This window comes from Eptatretus burgeri, chromosome 2 (assembly GCF_056783735.1).
Source record: "Eptatretus burgeri isolate ZD-2024b chromosome 2, Ebu_testis_v1, whole genome shotgun sequence".
Lineage (NCBI taxonomy): Eukaryota > Metazoa > Chordata > Myxini > Myxiniformes > Myxinidae > Eptatretus > Eptatretus burgeri.
The window spans coordinates 95,356,259-95,378,807 of NC_140962.1; the positions used below are offsets into that span (position 1 = coordinate 95,356,259).

General features: G+C 45.0%; 2 protein-coding genes across 7 annotated transcripts in view; one reads left to right on the plus strand and one right to left on the minus strand.

Annotated features, from left to right (window-relative positions):
- The first annotated feature begins 4,278 nt into the window (after positions 1–4,278).
- LOC147032609 (2-oxoglutarate dehydrogenase complex component E1-like) overlaps positions 4,279–22,549 on the plus strand; it is a 90,022-nt gene continuing 71,751 nt past the window's right edge. For 2 of the 4 annotated variants that reach the window (XM_085870371.1, XM_085870375.1), the window contains exons 1-2: positions 4,279–4,430; positions 16,339–16,583. In XM_085870371.1, coding sequence (XP_085726497.1) covers positions 16,368–16,583 — 216 coding nt within the window. In that variant the 5' untranslated portion in view covers positions 4,279–4,430; positions 16,339–16,367. Of the gene's footprint in view, positions 4,431–9,526; positions 9,655–16,338; positions 16,584–22,549 lie in introns of those variants that run through there. The other 2 variants (XM_085870374.1, XM_085870372.1) reach the window with 2 other exon arrangements.
- LOC147032610 (uncharacterized) overlaps positions 10,927–22,549 on the minus strand; it is a 62,403-nt gene continuing 50,780 nt past the window's right edge. For 2 of the 3 annotated variants that reach the window (XR_015055250.1, XR_015055248.1), the window contains exon 3: positions 10,927–11,523. Coding sequence is in view for 1 of the 3 variants with exons in the window: in XM_085870382.1 (XP_085726508.1) it covers positions 11,517–11,523; positions 13,085–13,269 (192 nt within the window). In the remaining 2 variants the exon portion in view is untranslated. Of the gene's footprint in view, positions 11,524–13,084; positions 13,270–22,549 lie in introns of all 3 variants that reach the window. The other variant, XM_085870382.1, reaches the window with a different exon arrangement.

Consider the following 22,549-nt stretch of genomic DNA (forward strand, 5'->3'; position numbering starts at 1 on the left):
AGTTGATGGATGGATTCAGATGAAATTTGGTGGACAGGTTGGGTGTGTGACAAGGACAAATTGATTCAATGGAGGTGAAGATCTGGATACTATAATTTTTGAAGTGATTCTTTAACATTCATAGATGGAGCCATAAACGATATTGTACAATATTTCAAAAAGTTGTGAACAAGTGAAGACAGAATTAGGTGGATGAGATGGTTAGGTGACAAGAACAAGCTGATTCGATTTTGGTTTTGGTCCAGCCTATCAGTGGGACAAAAAGCGTAAACCGTTCAGCCTGGCGGAGGTATGTGCTCTTCCGAGGGTCGTTCAAGTTTTTGCTGTTTTTTTTTTTTTTAAGATCAATGCTTGTTGAAGAGTAAGGGGGCAGAGGGCACCGAATCAGGCGATCTGAGATATTGTTACGAATCTGGCAGCCATTTGCACACAACAGCCAGAGGCCCCGCAGTTCAGTTATTTCGATAAGTATGTGTTTATTGTTAGGGTCCCGTCCCTATGTCTAAAGGGAATTACATGTGTGCGCTGTGAAGTTTTTTTCTAGCTAGATTTTTGCAATACCCAACGCCAACAAATGAATCCTTCACTTCTTCGCACGATCGACGCCATTGCCCACGTGCGTTCGACCACGGACGTGGGCGGAGGTTTCCTCACCTTAGAACACCGACTCCGCCCAGGAAAGGAGGGGGTTCACCCTGTCCAATCACGGATGGCCAGCACATCACCCCACAAAACCCTGTCCAATCAGGGCAAAGATTACCTCAGAGGACCGATTACCCCACCCCGCCTGGAGAAGGGATAAGAATCGCCGGGCTTCCCTTGGTGTTCGCTGGAGTTGGGTTGGAATTGTTGGAGAAGAAAGGGGTCGCCATTGCTCTTGGTGTGCGTCGTTGGTGGTCGTCGTTGCCGTGTCTCAAGCTGGTCCTCTGACTATTCCACAGCCGTCGACTTCCATCTCTCATTTTGTCGAGCAATAACCCGGAGTCAGAGCTGGGACTCTCCGTTGGCCCTCTGTGAGGAGCGACCCTGGCCCCCGCATGGACCCCGCTATACCGTGTCTGGGCTCGCCAACGACCCCAAGTTTCACACCTGCATTCGCGGGCCAAACCGCACGAGGCGGCCAGGTACCGACCAAACTCTGACCTCCAGCCTGTCTATCCCCTTGGTTGCGAGGGTCGAAATAAAGATAATCCAGGTCCATTTTCTTTTGGTGTGTGTGTGTCTGTGGTGGCGCCATCCTATAAGGAGAAATTGTATAAGTGTTGATTGCTCATTGTACAATGCCTGTATATTCGGAATAAGTCTACACTGTGTCTTATTATTGAAAATAAATAACTGTTAAATGTTCCAGTTCGCTGCCTGTCGTTTCTACCATTGACCCAGCACGGTGTGGGCTTGAGAAATAGTGAGGCCGTTTGTGCCGTAAATTGTCATTTGGACCGGCGCGGCTTTGGTAATCCCCACTCGGTTACGTCGGACCCGAGTCGGTAACAGCGACTCCATTCAGACAAAGCCGGCCGAGGGTGTGGCTTCCCCGGTAGTTAGACGGCGTGAGTACTTAGGTAAATTGGAATTAGACAATTAACCCTACCCCACGCCGTCGAAATATTGGCGTCCACGGTCCACTAAGGGACCCGTGACCTTCGGAGTTATCCGAAGGTCACGACCTTCAATTCCAGTGTTCGGTGGAAGACGGCCCAACTGCTCCGTCTCGCGGTCCTCCTCGCCCCCGACTCCCGCCCCACAACAATATAACAAGCCGAATACCATGAATGACCCCGACGTTCAATGAAAGCTGATTACCAAATGATATTGATACTTGGGCAGCCGATTACCAGACAATATAAAAAAATAACAACAATGAATACCATGAATGATCGAGAGGTCAAATAAAAGTCGATTACCATATGATGATGATACTTGCGCAGCCGATTTACCAGACAATACAAGCTGAATACCATGAATGATCGCGAGGTCAAATAAAAGCCGATTACTAAATGATTTCGATAATACTTACATAGCCGGTTACCAAACATAACAAGATGGCGACGGTGCGCGGACCCCCCACCCCTTGTACGTCGTGACGTCGATTTCTTCGATAAAATAAATGTAGATACAAACTCATGTCAGCTTGACTACACAATGTAAGGTGACATTGCAGTTAAAAATGACAGAAACACAAATCTATCCATATCTTAACGAAGACATGTCCTTTGTGCGTGACTGTTGAGGCGGAGAAAACAATTTGAAAACCCCTCCTATTGACAGAGTCAAACGTCGGGGGTAATAAAGGGAATGAACAAAGCGGGAGGGAAGACCTACTGCAACTACGAGGAGTTAGTAAGAAAGTGTTCATGTTAGTTCATTCCCCTTGTTGTTGTTTTTTTGTCGAACAGTGGCTCCACTGACGGTGCGTTGCATTTCTCTTCCACGAACCAAGATCTTGCACATAAAAATGCAAACTCATGCTGGTGCTTTGCAGGCAGGACATTGCATCCTGATCCTCCTGACTACTCCTGGCTCATCAATATAATTGCATGAGGACGTTAAAAGCTCCAACGGCACTTGACCAACAGATCATCGTCATCTGCTCCCATGGTCAAATTCAAACCGTTTGTCCTAATCTACACGGTGGCCACCGTGTATTGCCACCTCTTGTAAAGATTACCATATTAGCTGACAATACTGAAGAGTTCCACAAGTTATTCCACATACATTTGCAGTGCTCTTACTTTATTACACTTTTTACAGCGTGTGTGCTGTATACAATTGCACCGAGTTTGAAATGTCCCCGGTGTCCCTGGTGTCCCCCCCCCCACCCCCACGTGCCTCAAGTGAGCCAATGACGGCCGTCCGGTAGATGGCAGTGCATAACCTAGACGGAAATGGCGACAATTGACGGAAATACCCGAGTATTTCAATGGAAATTTGTGAAACTAATGTGTTATGTGTTATATATGTGAAAACCATTGAATTTATTGCTTGATGGAAAAAAAACCAAGAAACGCTCCCCTCTCATGTACGAATGAACGAAAGACGTCATTTCCGCCCACCGTGGGATTTCGCGCCAAATGCTGAACGCTGAAAGCTAAGTTCTTCTTATGCCATCATTCTCTTTAATATTAGCCATGCGCTGTATTGAAGGATTTCACTAGTTACATCATACGTTGTCTTTTTTTGGTGACCTGGCAACAGATTCTTCGACCAACTTGTACTGCTGACCTCCGGTTGATGACCTTCCAGTTCTTGGCATTTCTTTCATGTTTCCTTTTGTGGAGTCTATGCTGCCAACGCAGAAGTGTCCTCTTTTAGGGAGCTTCTTGGTGGAATCATTGCTGGAAGTCGATGCGCGCGCACGCACGCACGCACGCACGCACGCACGCACGCACGCACACACACACACACACACACACACACACACACACACACACCTCCACCTGTTTGTGGAGGTGTGTGAACCCAGACACTGACAACAATCCGTTGTTCGATGGAGTAATGGCATCGCTTTTGTATCACCCAATCTGAAAAAAATAAAAAAGGAAAAAAAGTCAACGGATTAACCCTCCACCCAGAAAGACTGTCACAATTTTCACATGGGGTGATAAGACATTGTGGCCACCCTGCATGAGGGTAGCGGTAGCTGTCCTGTGCCCCCAAGAGATGATGCAACTCACACCCTGGTGCTTGGAATTGAATGTTACAGATGACTGCTGTAAACACAAAGGGGAATGGTGGGGAGGGTTGGAGCACGTTATCTACTGATCTACTTACAACATACGCAAGCAGGAGCACGTCAGGCTTCGGACCTTCGACAATCACAAATCACAACAGGCTGTTACTTTATAATGTTTATTTTATACCTCTTCTTCTTCTCCCCCCCCCTTCTATACCTCTTCTTCTTCCTCTTATATCCCCCTTCTACCACCCTCGACCAGCAACAACCTCACAGTCACATTCCAACGGCCGAACCACAGGCCCAAAGCCTCAGATACGTCATTGCAACCACTCGGATTCTTTCCGTGGGCGCGACTTTCTGTTCAAATGCATTCCATTGAGGTTACCGTAACATTGAGGCCTAGCTAGGCTAGAAAGCTTCTCATTGGTTTGACGTAAAATATATTAAATGATGATTCATCTACTACGTCACATCGATCGTTCGTCGTATGAACAAAACCCGGGCCAGAGAAAACAAACAAAAAAAACAATCCATCGCTCGATGTTTGGCTCCACACGTGGGAGCGTGACGTGTTTGATTAAATAGTCAATGGGATCGAACTAATTAGGTGAAAAATAGAAGGTGGAACAAATAAATAAATAAATAAACAAATCTCCGCGGTACGAAATACGTCGGACCGGAAGAAAGCGGTCACGTGATCGCGAGGCGGTTCGAGGTACGAGGGAAGGAAGGTGTTGTGTGCGTGTTCTCTCAGGTAAAGCAGGTTGATGTGCTGAACCGCTGCACGAACCTCGGTCCCGGTCCCGGTCTCGGTCTCGGTCTCGGTCTCGGTCTCGGTCCCGGTCCGGCGCAATTAGGAAGACTCACTCTACTGTAGCGAGTCGACCTTTATGATCGTCCTTTAGTTATGGCCGTGGAACAAGTGCTCTGCGGTTGCATCCGTGGCGTGTTGATACCTGCCGACCGTGTAGCGGTTTGACGTTTTGCACACGTCATTTACCTGTACAACGTCACGGGCGCGCTGCCGATCCCCGCGTGCGTGACGCATGATCGTGAATGCCTGGAATGCTGAATGTACGTGTCTCGGGGAGGAGGAAAGGAACGCGTCCGGCTGTGATATATTTAGTGCTGTGAATACCAAATGCGTCACATGTTTGGCTGTGAGCGTGCAGGGACGCTTGGTGTCGTGCAGGGAACTATTAAAAGTCATGCCGTTTACCCCCAAAGGTCACCGGTACCGCGACACCAGATGGATAGATGTCCACGTTGCCATGGGTTACCGGTACCACGACACCAGGTGGATAGATGTCCACGTTGCCATGGGTCACCGGTACCACGACACCAGGTGGATAGATGTCCACGTTGCCATGGGTCACCGGTACTACGACACCAGGTGGATCGATGTCCACGTTGCCATGGGTCACCGGTACCACGACACCAGGTGGATAGATGTCCACGTTGCCATGGGTCACCGCTACTACGACACCAGGTGGATCGATGTCCACGTTGCCATGGGTCACCGGTACTACGACACCAGGTGGATCGATGTCCACGTTGCCATGGGTCGCCGGTACCATGACACCAGGTGGATAGATGTCCACGTTGCCATGGGTCACCGGTACCACGACACCAGGTGGATCGATGTCCACATTGCCATGGGTCACCGGTACCACGACACCAGGTGGATCGATGTCCACGTTGCCGAGGGTCACCTTGTGTTCGTGTTGACGGTGTATATGTCGCCCGTAACGGTGCAAACAGGTGTATAAACCTCTGGACAGGTGCGGTGAGCACGGCCCACGGATTGGTGCATTATAAGACGGTTCGTTGACGTTACAATTGTTTTATAAGGTTGTCTGAACAATAACTGGCCAACAAAGGTGGCTTGAATCGCCCAATTTTGATTTGAATTTCTTGGAGTACCTGCGTACCTGGAATTTCAGAGCGTACCTGCACCGTGGGCATCGCATGGTGTGTGATTATTGCAATTTGTGTGTAGTGTGTTTTTATCCCCCGCCACGTGGCGGAAGGGGGATGTTGTTATCAAATGAAGCTCTGTGCTAAACTTGGCAATCTGAGCTGCTCGTATTGTCAAGTTTTATGAACTAGAGGCACCTGTTACCTCGGAGCGGCCATGGGGGTCATGTTGTTATCCCTGTGATTATTTTAATGCCGTGTCGGCCCAACTTTTGTGGCCGCTGTTGTTTTTTTTTCGTATGCAGCCTGTGGCTGGTCGCATCATTTTCTGGAAGCGTGGCTCTGCCGCTGATGTACTCGTTTTGCTGACCTCAGAAGGATGATGTGCTCAGTTAACTCACCTGGTGTTATTGTGACTGCACAACAGGTGCTTGAACTCGGGACCTGAAGATCTGAAGCCAGCCACCTTGACCGATATTGGCACACACACACAAATGGTGCTATTGTTACGGGGCCGAGTATCGGTGGCGAGCACAACCGCTAGAGGGAGCAGTAGAGTCGGCTCCACCGGAATTGAGGTCGTGCCTTTTGAATAAGTCCGAAAGGCACGGGTCCCTTACTGGACCATGAATCGCCAATAATTCGACCGCGTAGGGTAGGGTCAATTGCCAAACTTCAATATACCTATTTACCCACGTGGACAAAGCTACCGGGGAATTCACACCCTCGACGGATCTCGAGCGGAACGAGCCGTTACTGAGCCCGAACCGTGTGTAACACGAGCGGAGATTACCAAGGCCCGTCGGACCAAATGAACAATTTACGGCCTCGTAATTTCACAATACACACTATGCCAAGCCAATGAAAGAAACACAGAAACGAGCTGGAACATTTAACAAAAGGGATATTTATTTATAATTGGGCAGGGGAGCACGCAAGAAGGCGGAGTTCACCGAATCATGAAGGAATAGAAATTATGTGCAAGCACTTATGCAGTTTTACTTAATAGACTAGCGCCACAAACACACACGTACCCCCAAAAAGAAACGACCCGTCAGGTCTTTATTGGAGGTCAGAGCCTATTCTTGCACCTTTCCGCCTCGTGCGGTCTTCGACGATCCAGTGTGGCAGGACTCGAACTCGCCACACAATGCCGCTCCAAGCCCAGCAGGCGACCCTCGCGGGACAGGCTCGCAGGCACACAGGCCACAAGAGAAGACGCTCTGTTGGCGGAATCCCAGGAAGGCGACGACTGGCTTCAGAAGACCACCAGACGTCTGAAGACACCGAAGACCAGAAGACAACCACTCTACCTTTGACCCACTCATGCTTCTCTTATCCCACGTTCGCACTCCCTCATTGGGCAGAGAGGGAACGCTCTATGCCAATATTTGGGGCGAAGCCAGAGCATAACGCTTGTGCCCATATTTGGTGCGAAGCCAGAGCGTAACGCTTGTGCCCATATTTGGGGCGAAGCCAGAGCGTAACGCTTGTGCCCATATTTGGGGCGAAGCCAGAGCGTAACGCTTGTGCCCATATTTGGGGCGAAGCCAGAGCGTAACGCTTGTGCCCATATTTGGGGCGAAGCCAGAGCGTAACGCTTGTGCCCATATTTGGGGCGAAGCCAGAGCGTAACGCTTGTGCCCATATTTGGGGCGAAGCCAGAGCGTAACGCTTGTGCCCATATTTGGGGCGAAGCCAGAGCGTAACGCTTGTGCCCATATTTGGGGCGAAGCCAGAGCGTAACGCTTGTGCCCATATTTGGGGCGAAGCCAGAGCGTAACGCTTGTGCCCATATTTGGGGCGAAGCCAGAGCGTAACGCTTGTGCCCATATTTGGGGCGAAGCCAGAGCGTAACGCTTGTGCCCATATTTGGGGCGAAGCCAGAGCGTAACGCTTGTGCCCATATTTGGGGCGAAGCCAGAGCGTAACGCCTGTGCCCCTATTTGGGGGCGAAGCCAGAGCGTAACGATTGTGCCCCTATTTGGGGGCGAAGCCAGAGCGTAACGCTTGTGCCCCTATTTGGGGGCGAAGCCAGAGCACCAACGGCCAGAGAAACCCCGCCTAGCACACTGGACTCCTTCCACGTACGTGCTGACATGCACGCGTGCAATGGTGCCGGTGGAAGAAAGCGAGGGCAGGTGCCATTGTTGTTGTTGGTAATTTAAATCCTAACTATCAAAATAACTCATCACGCATTAAACTTAGGACGGGACCCTAACTAGAAACATACTTACCGACATAGCTGATCTAAAGCACCTGGCTGTTGTGTGCAGTAAGCTTCCAAATTCGCAACACTATTTCCAACATACATACAATAAAGCCTTCAACCTGATGGAGGTTACATTCCTGGAAAATGTTGCAATATTCAAAACTGCGATGGTTAAAACCATTTTCCTTTGTGGAAAAGGGGACTTAGGTTCCTGGGCCATTGAGGAAGGTGGGCGGCAGTCAAAAATCAACCCATCACAATTGAAAGAAGCGTGTAAATTGAATATAAATCTGCTTTACGATGAAGTCTCCTGCTGCTTTGATGCAGACTTAAACGTTCAAAAGCATATTTAACATGGCCCTTCCCTTCTATAATTTGTCTAAAGCCCCCACCTCTCTCTTGTCTCTCTGATGTACCATACTCATCACAGAGTGTTGCTGCTGCCTCTGACGCAGCTTCCTGAGCAAGAGTTATCCTGGATGCTTTGCCATTGAATTCCCAGCAGTAGTTGAGGCAGAAATTTGTTCATGGTGCCGACGATAACTCGTCTACTCTTCGCAAAGGACACTGTGGGATCTTTAAAGCCCACAAACTAATGCCTGCAGATGGACGCCCAGGTATAACATCGATCCGAGGAACGGCACACACATTGATGAATCACCCACCATCCCACCTGTGAAACGCGATGATGGTGATGGCTTGGAGGCGAATGTGTGAACCCCAAAGCACCCACCATTACTCCCCTTTGACTAATCTCAATAGCTTCCCTTTGTAATCTGGCAATGTTTCTCTTATAAATCGTTCTGCAGATCTGAAACGCGCTGCACTTGCTTCACCACTGACAACGGTTTTCCTTTTGGGAGCCATCGATAAGAATCACTCAGGGCAATAACAACCAAAAACAAAGGACTTGATTACAATTCCACCAACCGCAGTGTTGACGCAGACATAGGTACAGTACTGTACATGCTGCGTGTCTCAGTTACCACCTGCACCACAGCAGTGCCGCTGATTTACAACTATAGGTGTAAAATCGAAACTGTTAACCATCACTTTTCTCCATCGTTTAACGCTTCAGCATCATTGTTAACGGTGCATGAGATCAGAAACAAAAGGCTCGTGGTGGGAGATAACGGCCACAACTCTGCTCGTAATCCGCGATTCGTTGAAATCCACGATATTTAAGAAATTACTGTACATACATACATTCATGCATTATTTGTAAGCAGACTACCCACCCTTCAGGCCATCTTGTTCCAAGCATGCAACATGTTTTTCTGGGCACATCCCTTTATTTGGGTGGTGTTTCGGCAACAGATTGCTCCCAACAATATTTTCAAAATGACCTGGATTACGTCCATGAAGTGAAACTCTGTACTGCTTGTGTGCACCCAGTGCCTTCAGAAAGTATTCACGTCCCTCGACTTTTATCACGTTTTCTTGTGTTGCAGCCTGAATTTAAAATAGATTAAATTAAAATTTTTATCACTGATCTACACAAAATACCCGATAATGACAAAGTGAAAACATGTTTTTAGAATTTTTTACAAATTAATTGAAAATGAAAAGCTGAAATATCTTGTTAATGAGTATTTAACCCCCTGAGTCAACAATTTGTAGAAGCACCTTTGGCAGCGATTACAGCTTCGAGTCATCTTGGGTATGTCTGTATCAGCTTTGCACATCTGGATTTGGGGACTTTCTCCCATTCTTCCTTGCAGACTTGCTCAAGCTCTCAAGTTGGATGGGGAGTAATGGTGAACAGCAATCTTCAAGTGATGCCTAGTGCTGGCCTTGGGAACTGAGGATCTCGAGTTCAAATCCCTCTCAGCTGTTGAATTAATACCAGGTGGGGTTGACTCTGCCTGTCATCCTTCCGAGGTCGGCAAAATGAGTGCCAGCATGCTGGTATCCTGTGTCGGAGTGACGACCCGTCCAGGATTGTGCCCAATAGCCAAGGAGACTGCTTAGGGAGCACCAACATTCTGCACAGAGTATGGTACCAATGGATGGATGGAATCTTCAAGTCTTTCCAAAGATAATTATCAATGGGCTTTAGCTGGGGTACTTGAGGACTTTCACATTCTTGTTCTGAAGCCATTCCCGTGTTGCTTTGGCTGTATGCTTGGGGTCATTGTTCTGTTGGAACGTAAATCTTCACCACAATCTGAGGTCTTTTGCACTCTGAAGTAGGTTCTCCTCAAGGATTTGTCTATAATTTCACTCCATTCATTGTTCCCTCTTTCCTTACAAGTCTCCCAGTCCTTGCTGCTGAAAAGCATCCCCATAGCATGATGCTGCCACCACCATGCTTTATGGTAGGGATGGTGTTAGAAGGGTGATTAGCTGTGTTCAGCCAAACAACTCTGGTTCTATCAGAGTGATCATTGGGTTCTCGTCACCTCCCTGATGAAGGTCCTTTTTGCCCGGTTGCTCAGTTTGGTTGGACGGTCAGCTGTAGGAAGAGTCTGGGTTGTTCCATATTATTTCCATTTCCTAATGATGGAGCTCACTGTGCTATTGGGAACTTTCAACACTCTAGAAATTGTTTTATACCCTTCCCCAATCTATGCGCCTCCTTACAAATCCATCTCTGAGTTCTATGGACAGTTCCTTGGACTTAATGGTAGAGTTTCTAAGCAATTGAGCTCCAATTTGGAGTGTCATAGCAAAAGAGATGAATTCTCATTGACACAAGACAGTTCAGATTTTCATTTCTCACTAATTTGTAAAAATTTCTCAAAACAAGTTTTCACTTTTTCATTATGGGGTATTTTATGTTGATTGGTGATAAAAGATTTAAAAAATTTAATCCATTTTAAATTCATGCTGTAACACAATAGTCTAGAAGCCAAAATCTGTAGCTAGCCTAGAAAATAGGTTCGCTGCTGATTTCATGTTAGAATGGTGCAACTGGTGTTTTTGAAGAGTCTAGGCATGACCAAGTCTAGTTCCACTTGTTGCCAAGTCTGCATCTGAATATTATGGCTGCCATGACCATAATCAAAAAAAAAAACTAATCAAAATGGCCGCCATCAGATTTAGTCTTTTTCTTACTGCAAATTGTACTAGCCAGAAATTTGTCATGATTATGAAATACTATGTAATCTGACACGAGGAACACTATTTTGTGCTTTATTTTTGTACTGGATCACAACTTTTCACATAATTGACAACTTAAAGACGAAATTGAAAATGCACATACGAGCAACAAATGTGAAAAAGAAAATGTTTAGCACTATTGATGGAGATGGGTTTACAGTCAGTCAAAGGTTATTTCAACAGCTGTCAGATTCTTTCTAACACAAAATTACGTTGCTTTGCAGAAGAGAAAAGTGTTGTGAGAACACTTTTCAGATTTTTTTTCAGAGCTATTGATCGGCTTGTACACTGAACGGGTTCCTACAAAGGGCTTTGCATCCACATGCTTTCGTGCAAGGCAGTCCATTCCGTGTACATTTGCACCGTCGAGTTGAGCATGACCCACGGCATTTGCATGTCGTCAGTTCTACACAGTAAGCAGTAATAGGATGTGCAGTCATGAGTCGCGGCTGAAATGTCTTGTTGCCATCTTTGACGACCTGTTCCCACCCACAGTTCTCAGGTGCAGGTAGATGTGGTTCAGATTCCAAGGCTCTTCTCCACACAAAAGTCTGGTAGTGCGCTCGCTTGATGTGTAGAATCACAGCATCGCGAGTTGGAGGCAGATTCTCAATAGCTTTTGTCAGACAAAATACAACAAAATGTGACAAAAGTCATGACAAGATGGGTGAAAAAAAAAAAAAAAACTTTTTTTTTTTTTTCCAAAACTTTATGGAATCTAACGAAACTTGCACATGCACAACTTCAGGGTGTCTTCATTAATCCTTGAAAGTTTCATCTTTCTATGTCAAATCCTCTCGTTGGAGTATAGTGTACATGCATACATACATACATACAGTGGCCTGTAAAATTATTCACCACGACTAATAATTCCACATTTGGATGAATTGTGAGTTGCATAAAAAACAATTTTTCCAAATTAATCGTTTTATTCATAACTGAAGAGATAAAACCAAACACTATTGTAGTTGAAGGAAGTTACATGTCAGGAATACTTGCAAAAAACATGTACAAATCAAAATTCACTGGTTGTAAGAGTATTCAGCCCTGTAGGTTAGTACTTGGTGGAAGCACCTTTTGCAGCAATGACGGCTACGAGTATTTTTGGGTCGGTCTATATCAGCTTTGAACAGCGAGATGGTGAAATCTTTGCCCATTCTTCACGTGAAAATTGCTCTAGTTCTGTCAAGTTTGATGAGGATCATCGATGGACTGTAATCTTCAAGTCTCACCATAAATGTCCAATTGCGTTCAAGTCAGGATTTTGACTCGACCACTCAAGAATATTGTTACGGTTCTAGGAACCGTATGCATACAAACATGCAGGTGTCCCCAAGTCAGTTATTCCATTAAGTATATGTGAAGATAGAACCCCTCCTTGTGTATAGTGGGAAAGCAACCAGAGAGTTGGTGTCAAAGCCACCCAATGCTCGCCTGTTTATACATTTATCGTTTTTAAAAGACTCGTCTAATAATATTTTTTATAAAGCATTGCAGTGAAGTCTGATCCAAATAATTTTAAAGCAATATATGTATTTGTATATTGTAATCAGTAAACGAGTACACATATTAAATGAATGGCAAGCGTCTAGTATAAACAGGCGAGCATTGGGTGGCTTTGACACCATCTCAGGTTGAAATTTACAAATATTTTAAAAATCATTTGTTAATTTCAACTTCACTACACCAATAGTATACCCCAAAGGAACCTCCATGCCAAATATCAGCATCCTAGTACACAGATTAAATGAATGGCAAGCTTCTAAAAAATAACTTGCACCAAAAACTTTAACGTTGATGTGCTACAAAAAGTTAATAAAAGTTCAAAACGGGTCAAAAATTTAAAACACTTGAAATTATTTTTTAATTTCAACTTCACTACACCAATAGTATACCTCAAAGGAACCTCCATGCCAAATATCAGCATCCTAGTACACATATTAAATGAATGGCAAGCTTCTAAATTACTTGCACCAAAAACTTTAACATTTTCACGCTCGCGCTCACGCCGGGGGTATTGCTATAGCTCTCTGTTCTTCGAACAGGCGAGCTAAAAAGGGGTGCGTTGCGATGTTTGTTTTTTATTTTATTTTTTTAAGTTAGGTTTATAAATCATTTTTCCCCTTTTTATTTGCTACTCTCGCATGGGCTGGACAAACGCTTGTTCGCCTACTCACCCAACCGGCGACTCGCTGTCTGAGGCAAAATCCTCTTGCAGTAGTTCCTTTTTGGCGAGTCCGCATGTGTGGAGTGGGCGGACTTCCCGGTATGGCCGAAAATCCTGCCCAGAAAGGGTGGACCCATGGAAGCCCCATCCAATCAAGGCGGACAGTGATGTCAGCTCCACCAAGGCCCCTTCCCGCTGAGGGAGATGTATAAATTACGAAGTGTGCTGAGAGAGTTCGTGGAGGGAGCGTTGGAGTAAAGAGCGTTGGAGTGAGGAGCGTCGGCTGGTAGTTCGTCGGCTGGTAGCGAAAGAGAGGAGAAAGCCTTGATCCCTGTCTCGGACTCCGCTCTACTCGACCCTGGGCTCCTTCGCCGACACTGTCTCCACGCGGGTGGCCGTGGACCGAGCCGCACGACCATTGATAGGTGCCGCACCATGGAGCATTCCTTTCCCCGGAAATCAGGTTCCAAGAACTGCGACCTCAACTCCTTCCCTCCCTGGCTGAAAAAGTCCTTTGCCATTCAACTGGGTTTATTTTGTCCGAGTGTGTGGCGCCAGTCCATTAAGTAGAAACTGTACAAGTTATTCGAACCTTGTAAATCTCACCTGTATTATTCTCGTGACAAGTCTGCTCTGTTTCTGCTTTATAAGTTGCTGTAAAATTGTCGCACTACATCTTTCTCCCATCTTCCCCTGCATAACATCCCCAATAAACCTGTTTCCTGTACCGCATAACTTTCCTCGTTTTTTGCAGAAATGTTCCCAGTTCATTTTCGTCTTTCGTCTTTTCCATCATTGGTCCAGCATGGTTCGGATCTAAGTTTAGCCGGGTCTTATCCCCGATAATCTGTTCATTCCAGCTGGTACGTCCTTGGTAGTTCCGCTTGGCTGCATCTGATCCGGAGTTGGTAGTTGGTACTCTACCGTAGTTGGTAGAGTGACCCGGTTCGGGCAAGGCGTACCGAGGGCGTGATTCCCCGTTAGACGACACCGCGTGGTGAATTAGGTAAATTGGTTCTAGACAAAAAGACCCTATGCTATGTGGTGGAGGTATTGGCGTTCACGGTCGGCTAAGTGACCTGCCGCATCGCGGAATTATCTGGAGTGACGGCCTACAATTCCGGGAGTGTGGTGGGAGACGACGTAACTTCCCCCACCTAGCGGTCGTTCTCGCCACCAGTTCCCGGCCCGCAACAATATTTAACTTATTCAGCCATTCCAGTGTGGCTTTAGCTTTGTGCTTCGGATCGTTGTCCTGCTGAAATGAGAATCTCCTACCCAGTTTCAGATTCATGGCTGACTCGAGCAGGTTTTCTTCAAGGATTCTCCTGTACTTTGCGCCATCCATTGTCCCTTCCATCCTGACAAGCTTGCCAGTCCTTGCTGATGAAAATCAGCCTCATAACATGATGCTGCCATCACCATGCTTGACAGTAGGGACAGTGTTGACTGAGTGATGTGCAACATTAGGCTTGCGCCAGACGTAAAGCTTGACGCACTCTTCATAAACTATTTCATCAGGTTCCCCTTCTGATGGAGTAGCGACTTGTAGGTCGATAGTGTATTCAATCGTTCATTGTCAATTTCGTCCATGCTACTGGCGATTGGAGCAAAATTTTTGGGAGTGCTGCCTGGGCACGAGAGTATGCGTGCACACTCATCATATGCACAACCGAACCCTTTACGTTTACCGATTCCCATAGTTGTTCAAGGCCATTCCCACACGTATTCCTCGTGGGATCCATTTATGACACAAGTAAGTGGGAGCCACCAAGTGGAATGAAAATGTTTCCAAACGATCTCTGCTGCCTTCACTTCAAGAGGCTGATGGAATGTTAACAGAACAGGAGTGTACCCTTCTTTTTTCACACACCTTTTGGGCAAAGTGCAAGGCAATATAAATGGTATTGGGTTTGGTGGGATCTAAATTGATGAAAAGAAGCACTTCCACTTTACTTTTGTCATAAGCACCGCCTCCCTGTCGCTACCTGCATAAAGCCACTCCATGACGGCTGGGAGTGAACTCGACAACGTATCCCACAAGCTGGAGTGCATTCGTCAACTTGAGTGTTTGTGGTACAAGTCGATTGTATATGAGGAATAGCAACGTTGTATGGTACAAACTGAAGGCATATCCTCGACTGAAATTCGAAGTCTACATGTTTTTTTTTTTAATTTTTTTGTTACCTACACCACCGAAGGTGAAGGAGGTTATGTTGTCACCCCTTTCTGTCTGTTTGTTTGTGTACAGGATATCTCAAAAAGTTGTAGACAGGTTCAGTGTGGGACGAGGACAAACTGATTCGATTTTGGTGAAGATCCGGATCCGGATCCGACTACTAGAATATTTAAAGTGATTCTTCACCATTGAGAGATCGGATCAAAAATTATATATGGCATGATATCTCAAAAAGATGTGGACGCATTCGGCCGAAACTTGGTGGACATGTTGGGTGTGTTGCAAGGACGAATTGATTCGATTTTGGTGAAGATTCGAATCCGGATCTGGATACGAGAATTATTTAATTCCTAAAGTGATTCTTCACCATTGAGAGATTGGGCCAAAAACGATATAGTACTGTATAGCATGAGATATTTCAAAAATGTGTTGGGTCCGATATGTTCTCGTGGATCAGGTATTACGTGGCGGAGGTATGCACTCCACTGAGTGCCCTTGTCATTGAAATTTGTTTAATGGGGAAAATGGGATTTTTCAAATCTGTATATTTTCATGCGAAAGCACAAAAGAGTGATACATTTATGCCTGCTGTGACAAAAACACACAGGAAACTTTGGGGACTTTAGGTATGTTGCTTCTCATGATAATTTGGAATGTTTCAGAAAATTTTAACTTGGTACTATTTGGTTCCGTATTGGACCTATTGTGACCTAATGCTCTTGAACTAATCTGCAAAGCACCAATCCGACAGCTTTTAGTCTGGTTGGGAATCAAACCCAGATAAGAAACCTCGAAGGTTAAGTGTGTTACTTCTGCATCATCCTGTTGGACAAGTAGGATCTTATTTGTGGCATGAGAATTCATTTTGATGCTTTACAAAACGTGTGCTTATTGTTTTTATCACTTCTATTTCAGACACCAAGATGAATCGTGCAATAGATCTTTAAAAAAAATTATGACCTCTATCTTTTCATCAGTGTAATTATTGTTGAACGGTAATAAAGTAATGCTGTAGTTTTATGTTGACCTTTTGACCTGCTTTCCAATTCTCTAACTTGTCTTTTCCTGTACTCTGTCTCTTTCAGGACTCCCTCCCCAGCCTTGTTCTTCAGCAATGCAACGAATATTTGGGGTAGCATGTCGGGCAGGTCGACTTCATCCCACAGCCCAGCGTCAATGGCTGCTGCAGTGTGTCAAGCGAGGGATCGCAGGGTCTTCAGCGAGGAGAGGCACGGCACTGGCGCAGGAGCCTTTTCTTAATGGAGAGAGTGCTAATTATGTGGAGGAAATGTACACGGCTTGGCTAGAAAATCCAAAGAGTGTGCACAGAGTGAGTATTATGTGTAACTAGTAAAATTACCTATCCACAGCAACAGGCAAAGCAAGAAAATGTACCCTGCCTCAGTGCTGGGAAAAGTTTAAGTTGGTGTCGATTTAAATTATTTCATGGACTTCAAAAAAGTTAATAGTGTTGCATTCTCAGTTTCACTCAAAGCCAAAGCTCTGAGCCTACTTATACCGCCCACTGTGAAATGATGGTGCAACTTCGGGTATCGGAGGGTCGATTTGTCTAAAAAGAGGGCAAAATATAGCGATTTTTAGCTCGCTTGTTTGAAGAACAGAGAGCTTGAGCGTCGGCGTCAGCGTGAAAATGTTAAAGTTTTTGGTGCAAGTTATTTCCTTTCTCATGTTTTTATCTACCACACTATTTTTTACTGATTCCAATATGAGTCAAAATCAGCTAAGGTGTTATATTTGTAGGCCATGAGAAAATCATTCAATAAATTTCTACTATTTGAAAAAAATGGTCCATTAATGGTTAGATACTTCAGTATAAATTTCCAGGAGATAAAAAAGACAGTTTCAGGCACATATATTAAAGTCTGAGGAAAAAAAGAGGGAAACTATTTTGTTGAAGGCTCTGAGCGTCACATTTTTCATTGACCAGTTTCACACTGCTTTTATTGCCTTTTCTAGATTTGTATTCGCAATATATATATATATATATATATATATATATATATATATATATATATATATATATATATATATATATATATATATATATATATATATATATATATGGTTATGCATGAACATAAATTTAATCATCCGTCCTTTGCTAAATAAAAAATATGTGGTTTAAAATTCCGCTTGTGCACGTTAGTGCGTCCGTCAAATTTGTCTAGGGGCTCAGGGTTGAGTTTACTACCAGATGGCAGCAGCATGTATTGAAATAGTGTCATGGCCGTGTCTGTATGCCAAGTTCCTGATGGCATGTAACACATTTTGTGCCCCAAAGCTTTTCAGTATTTAAATATCGAGGTATGAAAACCAACCCGACCGCGTCCGTCGTGAATATAACGTTCGTAATCCAGGCCATCAACTTCCGCCAACGGTGGATCACGTGAACGGTCTGCACCCGGAAATAGACTTTTGACCCTGCCGGTGCGTATTACGTCATCGAAATCTGTGGAAGAAGTCCGTAATGGTGACATATTTGAAGGAGTCGGTGCCGATCATAAAAAATAACGTGTGCAATATCTAACGTGCATAAGTATATATCTTTCTTGAACTTGAAAAAAATGAATAGGAATGTTGTGTGACTTCGTAGGAATGTAAATTACATTTAAAGAAAGTAAATAAGTGCTAGAACCGTGGTTGAAAGGACGAGGCGAGGTCCACCATCTTCACTTTCTATGGTTTCTGACAGAGTTGGCCATTTCCACGTTAGAATCTGATGGACACGTATTGTGCACGTTGGTGATTTGGTCCATTTTGAAACATTTGAAGCCAACTGTACCCCATTTTACACGGAAAACACCACCTAAATATATTTTTCGCCGAGTGGTTCTTATGGGTGATGTTTAGGACACTGCATGTGAATTTGAACGTGACCAATAGGGGGATGTCTTGTGCATGTTATTGTTTGACAGAAATAGAGGGGGTGGGGATGAATAACAGTATAAATATTACCACTACATGTATTTATTCAACATTTTTAGGATGTCCCTGAAAGTAAAGCTACGTTTCTCTTGTTGCACTGCAATGCAAAGTCGGCAGCCGTCCATCTTTGTCCGTCAACAATAACGTGCATAAACCCTCAAAGCTTGGGGTAAATGGTGTTTTTTTCTCAAAATGTGGGTACATAACTATATTTTCTCCTGTTGATTATTATAGCAAAGTAATTCAACTTCCTAAAAACATTAGTTATATCATTTAATAAAGAATTCTACATTTTGATGATTGTGTTGCACTTTATTATACCTTTGCTGATTTTGACTCGTATACAAATACATATATTGCTTTAAAATTATTTGGATCAAACTTCACTGCAATGCTTTATAAAAAATATTATTAGACTAGTCTTTTAAAAACGATAAATGTATAAACAGGCGAGCATTGGGTGGCTTTGACACCAACTCTCTGGTTAACATTGTGTTACTCCATGAAGATTTGTATTAGATCAACTTTAATCCAGATGTTCATGTTGTTTTAAAGATTACTGGAAGGGGCAATAAAGTGACCGACTATATTGCATCAAGAAAAGTGAAATTAAAATGAAAAATAACCAATCAGCATCTTTTCAAACACAGCATTGGAAGCAGCTGCCGTAAACTGGAGACATTCCATGGTTTGATTGAAACATGCATACATACATACATACATACATACATACATACATACATACATACATACATACATACATACATATTGTACATTTTATTCATTTGTGTTCTTCACAATTTCAAAAAACAGGCTTGTTGACGATTAATGACAAAAGCTCAATTGGTAAAAAATGTTATGGCTTGGACATGCACACTGAAGCTCAATCTATACGTGTGTGTGTGTGTGTGTGTGTGTGTGTGTGTGTGTGTGTGTGTGTGTGTGTGTGTGTGTGTGTGTGTGTGTGTGTGTGTGTGTGTGTGTTCTCCATAACTGCAAAACTATGAAACCTAGCAGCCTGAAACTTTGCATGCTTACTCAGAAAACTCCAAGGAAGTGCACGAGTGAAAATTGGGAGCTTGGGTAAATTAAAACACTTCTTTTGAAGATTATTAACGACCTTATTTAATGAAATCCATTACCAGTGCGCATCCTCAGCCACTCTCCGACACCTCGCTCACACTCGACGGGGGTCCAAGACGCCATTTTGTTCGGCCGATTCAAACATATGCTTCGAGTTAGAAATGCGATCTACTCTCACGGACTAAAGTATATAATCGAAATATTATGTCAGATTTGAGAATCAGAACTGGTGAACAAAATAAGTGTCAATCTGGAGTGAAATCCCAAAATTTTAACAAATTAGTGATTTTTTTTTTTAATAACTTGGTGTGTTTATTTAAACAAAGCATTACACTTAACTTTTTTCTACTGTTCGGACAATTATATCGAGTAAAGAAAAGATCATGGAATGTGCAGAAAATGTAAATTCATTGAGTGAAATGCCGTGCTTCATTACATGCTTTTGCAATCCATGACGGCACAGTCCACAGAGGGTCCTTTTTTGGCAATTACATACCGTGGGTTGAGAGACATAATGTTGTAACTGCATTTCTGGCGAAACCGAATAAAATGGCTCTCATGTCTTTCAACACCATATTTATCTTTCATTAGCGATTTGCAGGAAATAGGAAATTTTCAGTTACAACATTATGTCTCTCAACCCGTGAAATATGGTGTTGAGAGACATGAGAGCCATTTTATTCAGCCCCGCCAAAAATGCAGTTACAATATTATGTCTCTCAACTCGTGATACACAGTTTGCTCTTTCCGTTTTGGGCGATTTGCTAACATTATAAAATATTAATACAAATATACTGTTGTTGTTCTGCCAATATATTAATAGTCTCTTTAAGCAAAGAGGTATGGAGACAGCACAAATGGACGTGGTAGAAATGGGAACAAAGGACTCTGTGGGGTGTGTGCGTGCCTGTTGTTGGTTATGTGTGTGCGGTGCGTGAGTTTCGCGGACACACGATCTGAACTCCAACTTGGGGCCCATGGTTCGTGGTGCTGTCGAAGAGGTTATGCAGCCGTCTCGTGAACCATGCACTTCTGCAGCACCGAAGCCTCGTGGGGAATGGATGTACTGCGGCATCGAAGCCACACAGGATATGCCGCCATGCTGTGTGGGGATATCCGTGCATGTGTGTGGGTGAAGGTTTGAGTATATCGCCGGTGCGCATGCACATTTAGTGTGGACCGCGAGGAGGTTGAAGGAATGAACGGGGGGAGAGGGGGACTGCATGCAAGCAGGCCTTCACTAGAATAGAGGGCATTCATTTTGATCAAGTGCCGCCGCCCGGTTTTATATAGAACACGGCAGTTAGAAAGAAAACTCTGCTCTATGGGCGTGTTTTATCGCCCCAGTAATGTCCTGATGATGTGCTGCCTTCCCGTTCCCTCCGCTCGCGCTGCCTTCCCGTTCCCTCCGCTCGCGCTGCCTTCCCGTTCCCTCCGCTCGCGCTGCCTTCCCGTTCCCTCCGCTCGCGCTGCCTTCCCGTTCCCTCCGCTCGCGCTGCCTTCCCGTTCCCTCCGCTCGCGCTGCCTTCCCGTTCCCTCCGCTCGCGCTGCCTTCCCGTTCCCTCCGCTCGCGCTGCCTTCCCGTTCCCTCCGCTCGCGCTGCCTTCCCGTTCCCTCCGCTCGCGCTGCCTTCCCGTTCCCTCCGCTCGCGCTGCCTTCCCGTTCCCTCCGCTCGCGCTGCCTTCCCGTTCCCTCCGCTCGCGCTGCCTTCCCGTTCCCTCCGCTCGCGCTGCCTTCCCGTTCCCTCCGCTCGCGCTGCCTTCCCGTTCCCTCCGCTCGCGCTGCCTTCCCGTTCCCTCCGCTCGCGCTGCCTTCCCGTTCCCTCCGCTCGCGCTGCCTTCCCGTTCCCTCCGCTCGCGCTGCCTTCCCGTTCCCTCCGCTCGCGCTGCCTTCCCGTTCCCTCCGCTCGCGCTGCCTTCCCGTTCCCTCCGCTCGCGCTGCCTTCCCGTTCCCTCCGCTCGCGCTGCCTTCCCGTTCCCTCCGCTCGCGCTGCCTTCCCGTTCCCTCTGCTCGCGCCACCTCCCCCTCTTCCTCGCTCTCCTCCCCCCTCCCTCACGCTCCCTCCTCACCCCTCCTCGTGCAGCCTTCCCTTCCAACCCCCCCTCTACCACCAAACAACTCTCCAGAGGTCGAGGAGGGGAAGGAGTGTCAAAGAATGTGACAATTGGCCAAATGAAAGTTTTATTTTATTATTATTATTGTTACTCTCTTTTTTTTCTTAGCATTCGGAACTGCTTCTTGGATCAATTCAGCTTTTATAAAGCAATGAATCACCTGATCACGGAAGGATAGCCGAGATGTACGCATCCTCGCTCTAAACTGTCTAGCCTGGGTTTGTATCCCGACTCAGCTATAAACTCTCATCCTGGTGTTTCACAGGCAGGGTGATTCATAAATGTGTGGACAGTCTCTCGGATGGACGTTCAGCTGAGCATCACATCTGCTGGAATCCCCCCCCCCATCCTCTCCCATCCTTCACTCCCCCCTCCTCATTCCCCACTCCCTCTCTCTCCATTCTGCCTCTCCCACCCCTATCCTTCTCTCCTCTCTCCCTCTCCCCCCCCCCCGCTCCCCATATTCCAATCAGTGAAGCGACGGGTTGTATTTGCTCGACGTAAATAAATAAACGTGCGATTATTATTATTATTTTTTTAAACCGGGGCTTCTCGTGCTTCACTTGCTGCGACAGGGCGAATCAGGACAATTTATAGTCTATATGATTTTGCTCTTTCACATTTTCACCCAATTTTAAAAAGAAATTTCTCCACATTTTCATAATTAAGGTTTCTTTAAAATTTGATGACAAAAGCTCAAATGGTAACAAAGTTATGGATATATATATATGGATATATATATATGGATATATATATATGGATATGGATATATATATATGGATATGGATATATATATATATGGATATATATATATATATATATATATATATATATATATATATATATATATATATATATATATATATATATATATATATATATATGTATATACACACACTTCCTGACAAGGGGATTTCAGTGCAGGAGGAGGCCATTAATCCCATAAAGCCTGTGCTTCCAGTTGTTTATATGCATTTTTCTCTTCGTGAAAATAATGTAACAAAGGTTATATTACTCTTATTATTGTGGCTGTACTAATTGCAGTTATTGATGTGAGGCCTCGGAATGTACGAGTATGCCCATAAGGAAAATGAGAAAACTGAAACGTAACTTTAAACTTGTTTTCTTTCCCTGTTTGAGCTGCAATCCCGTC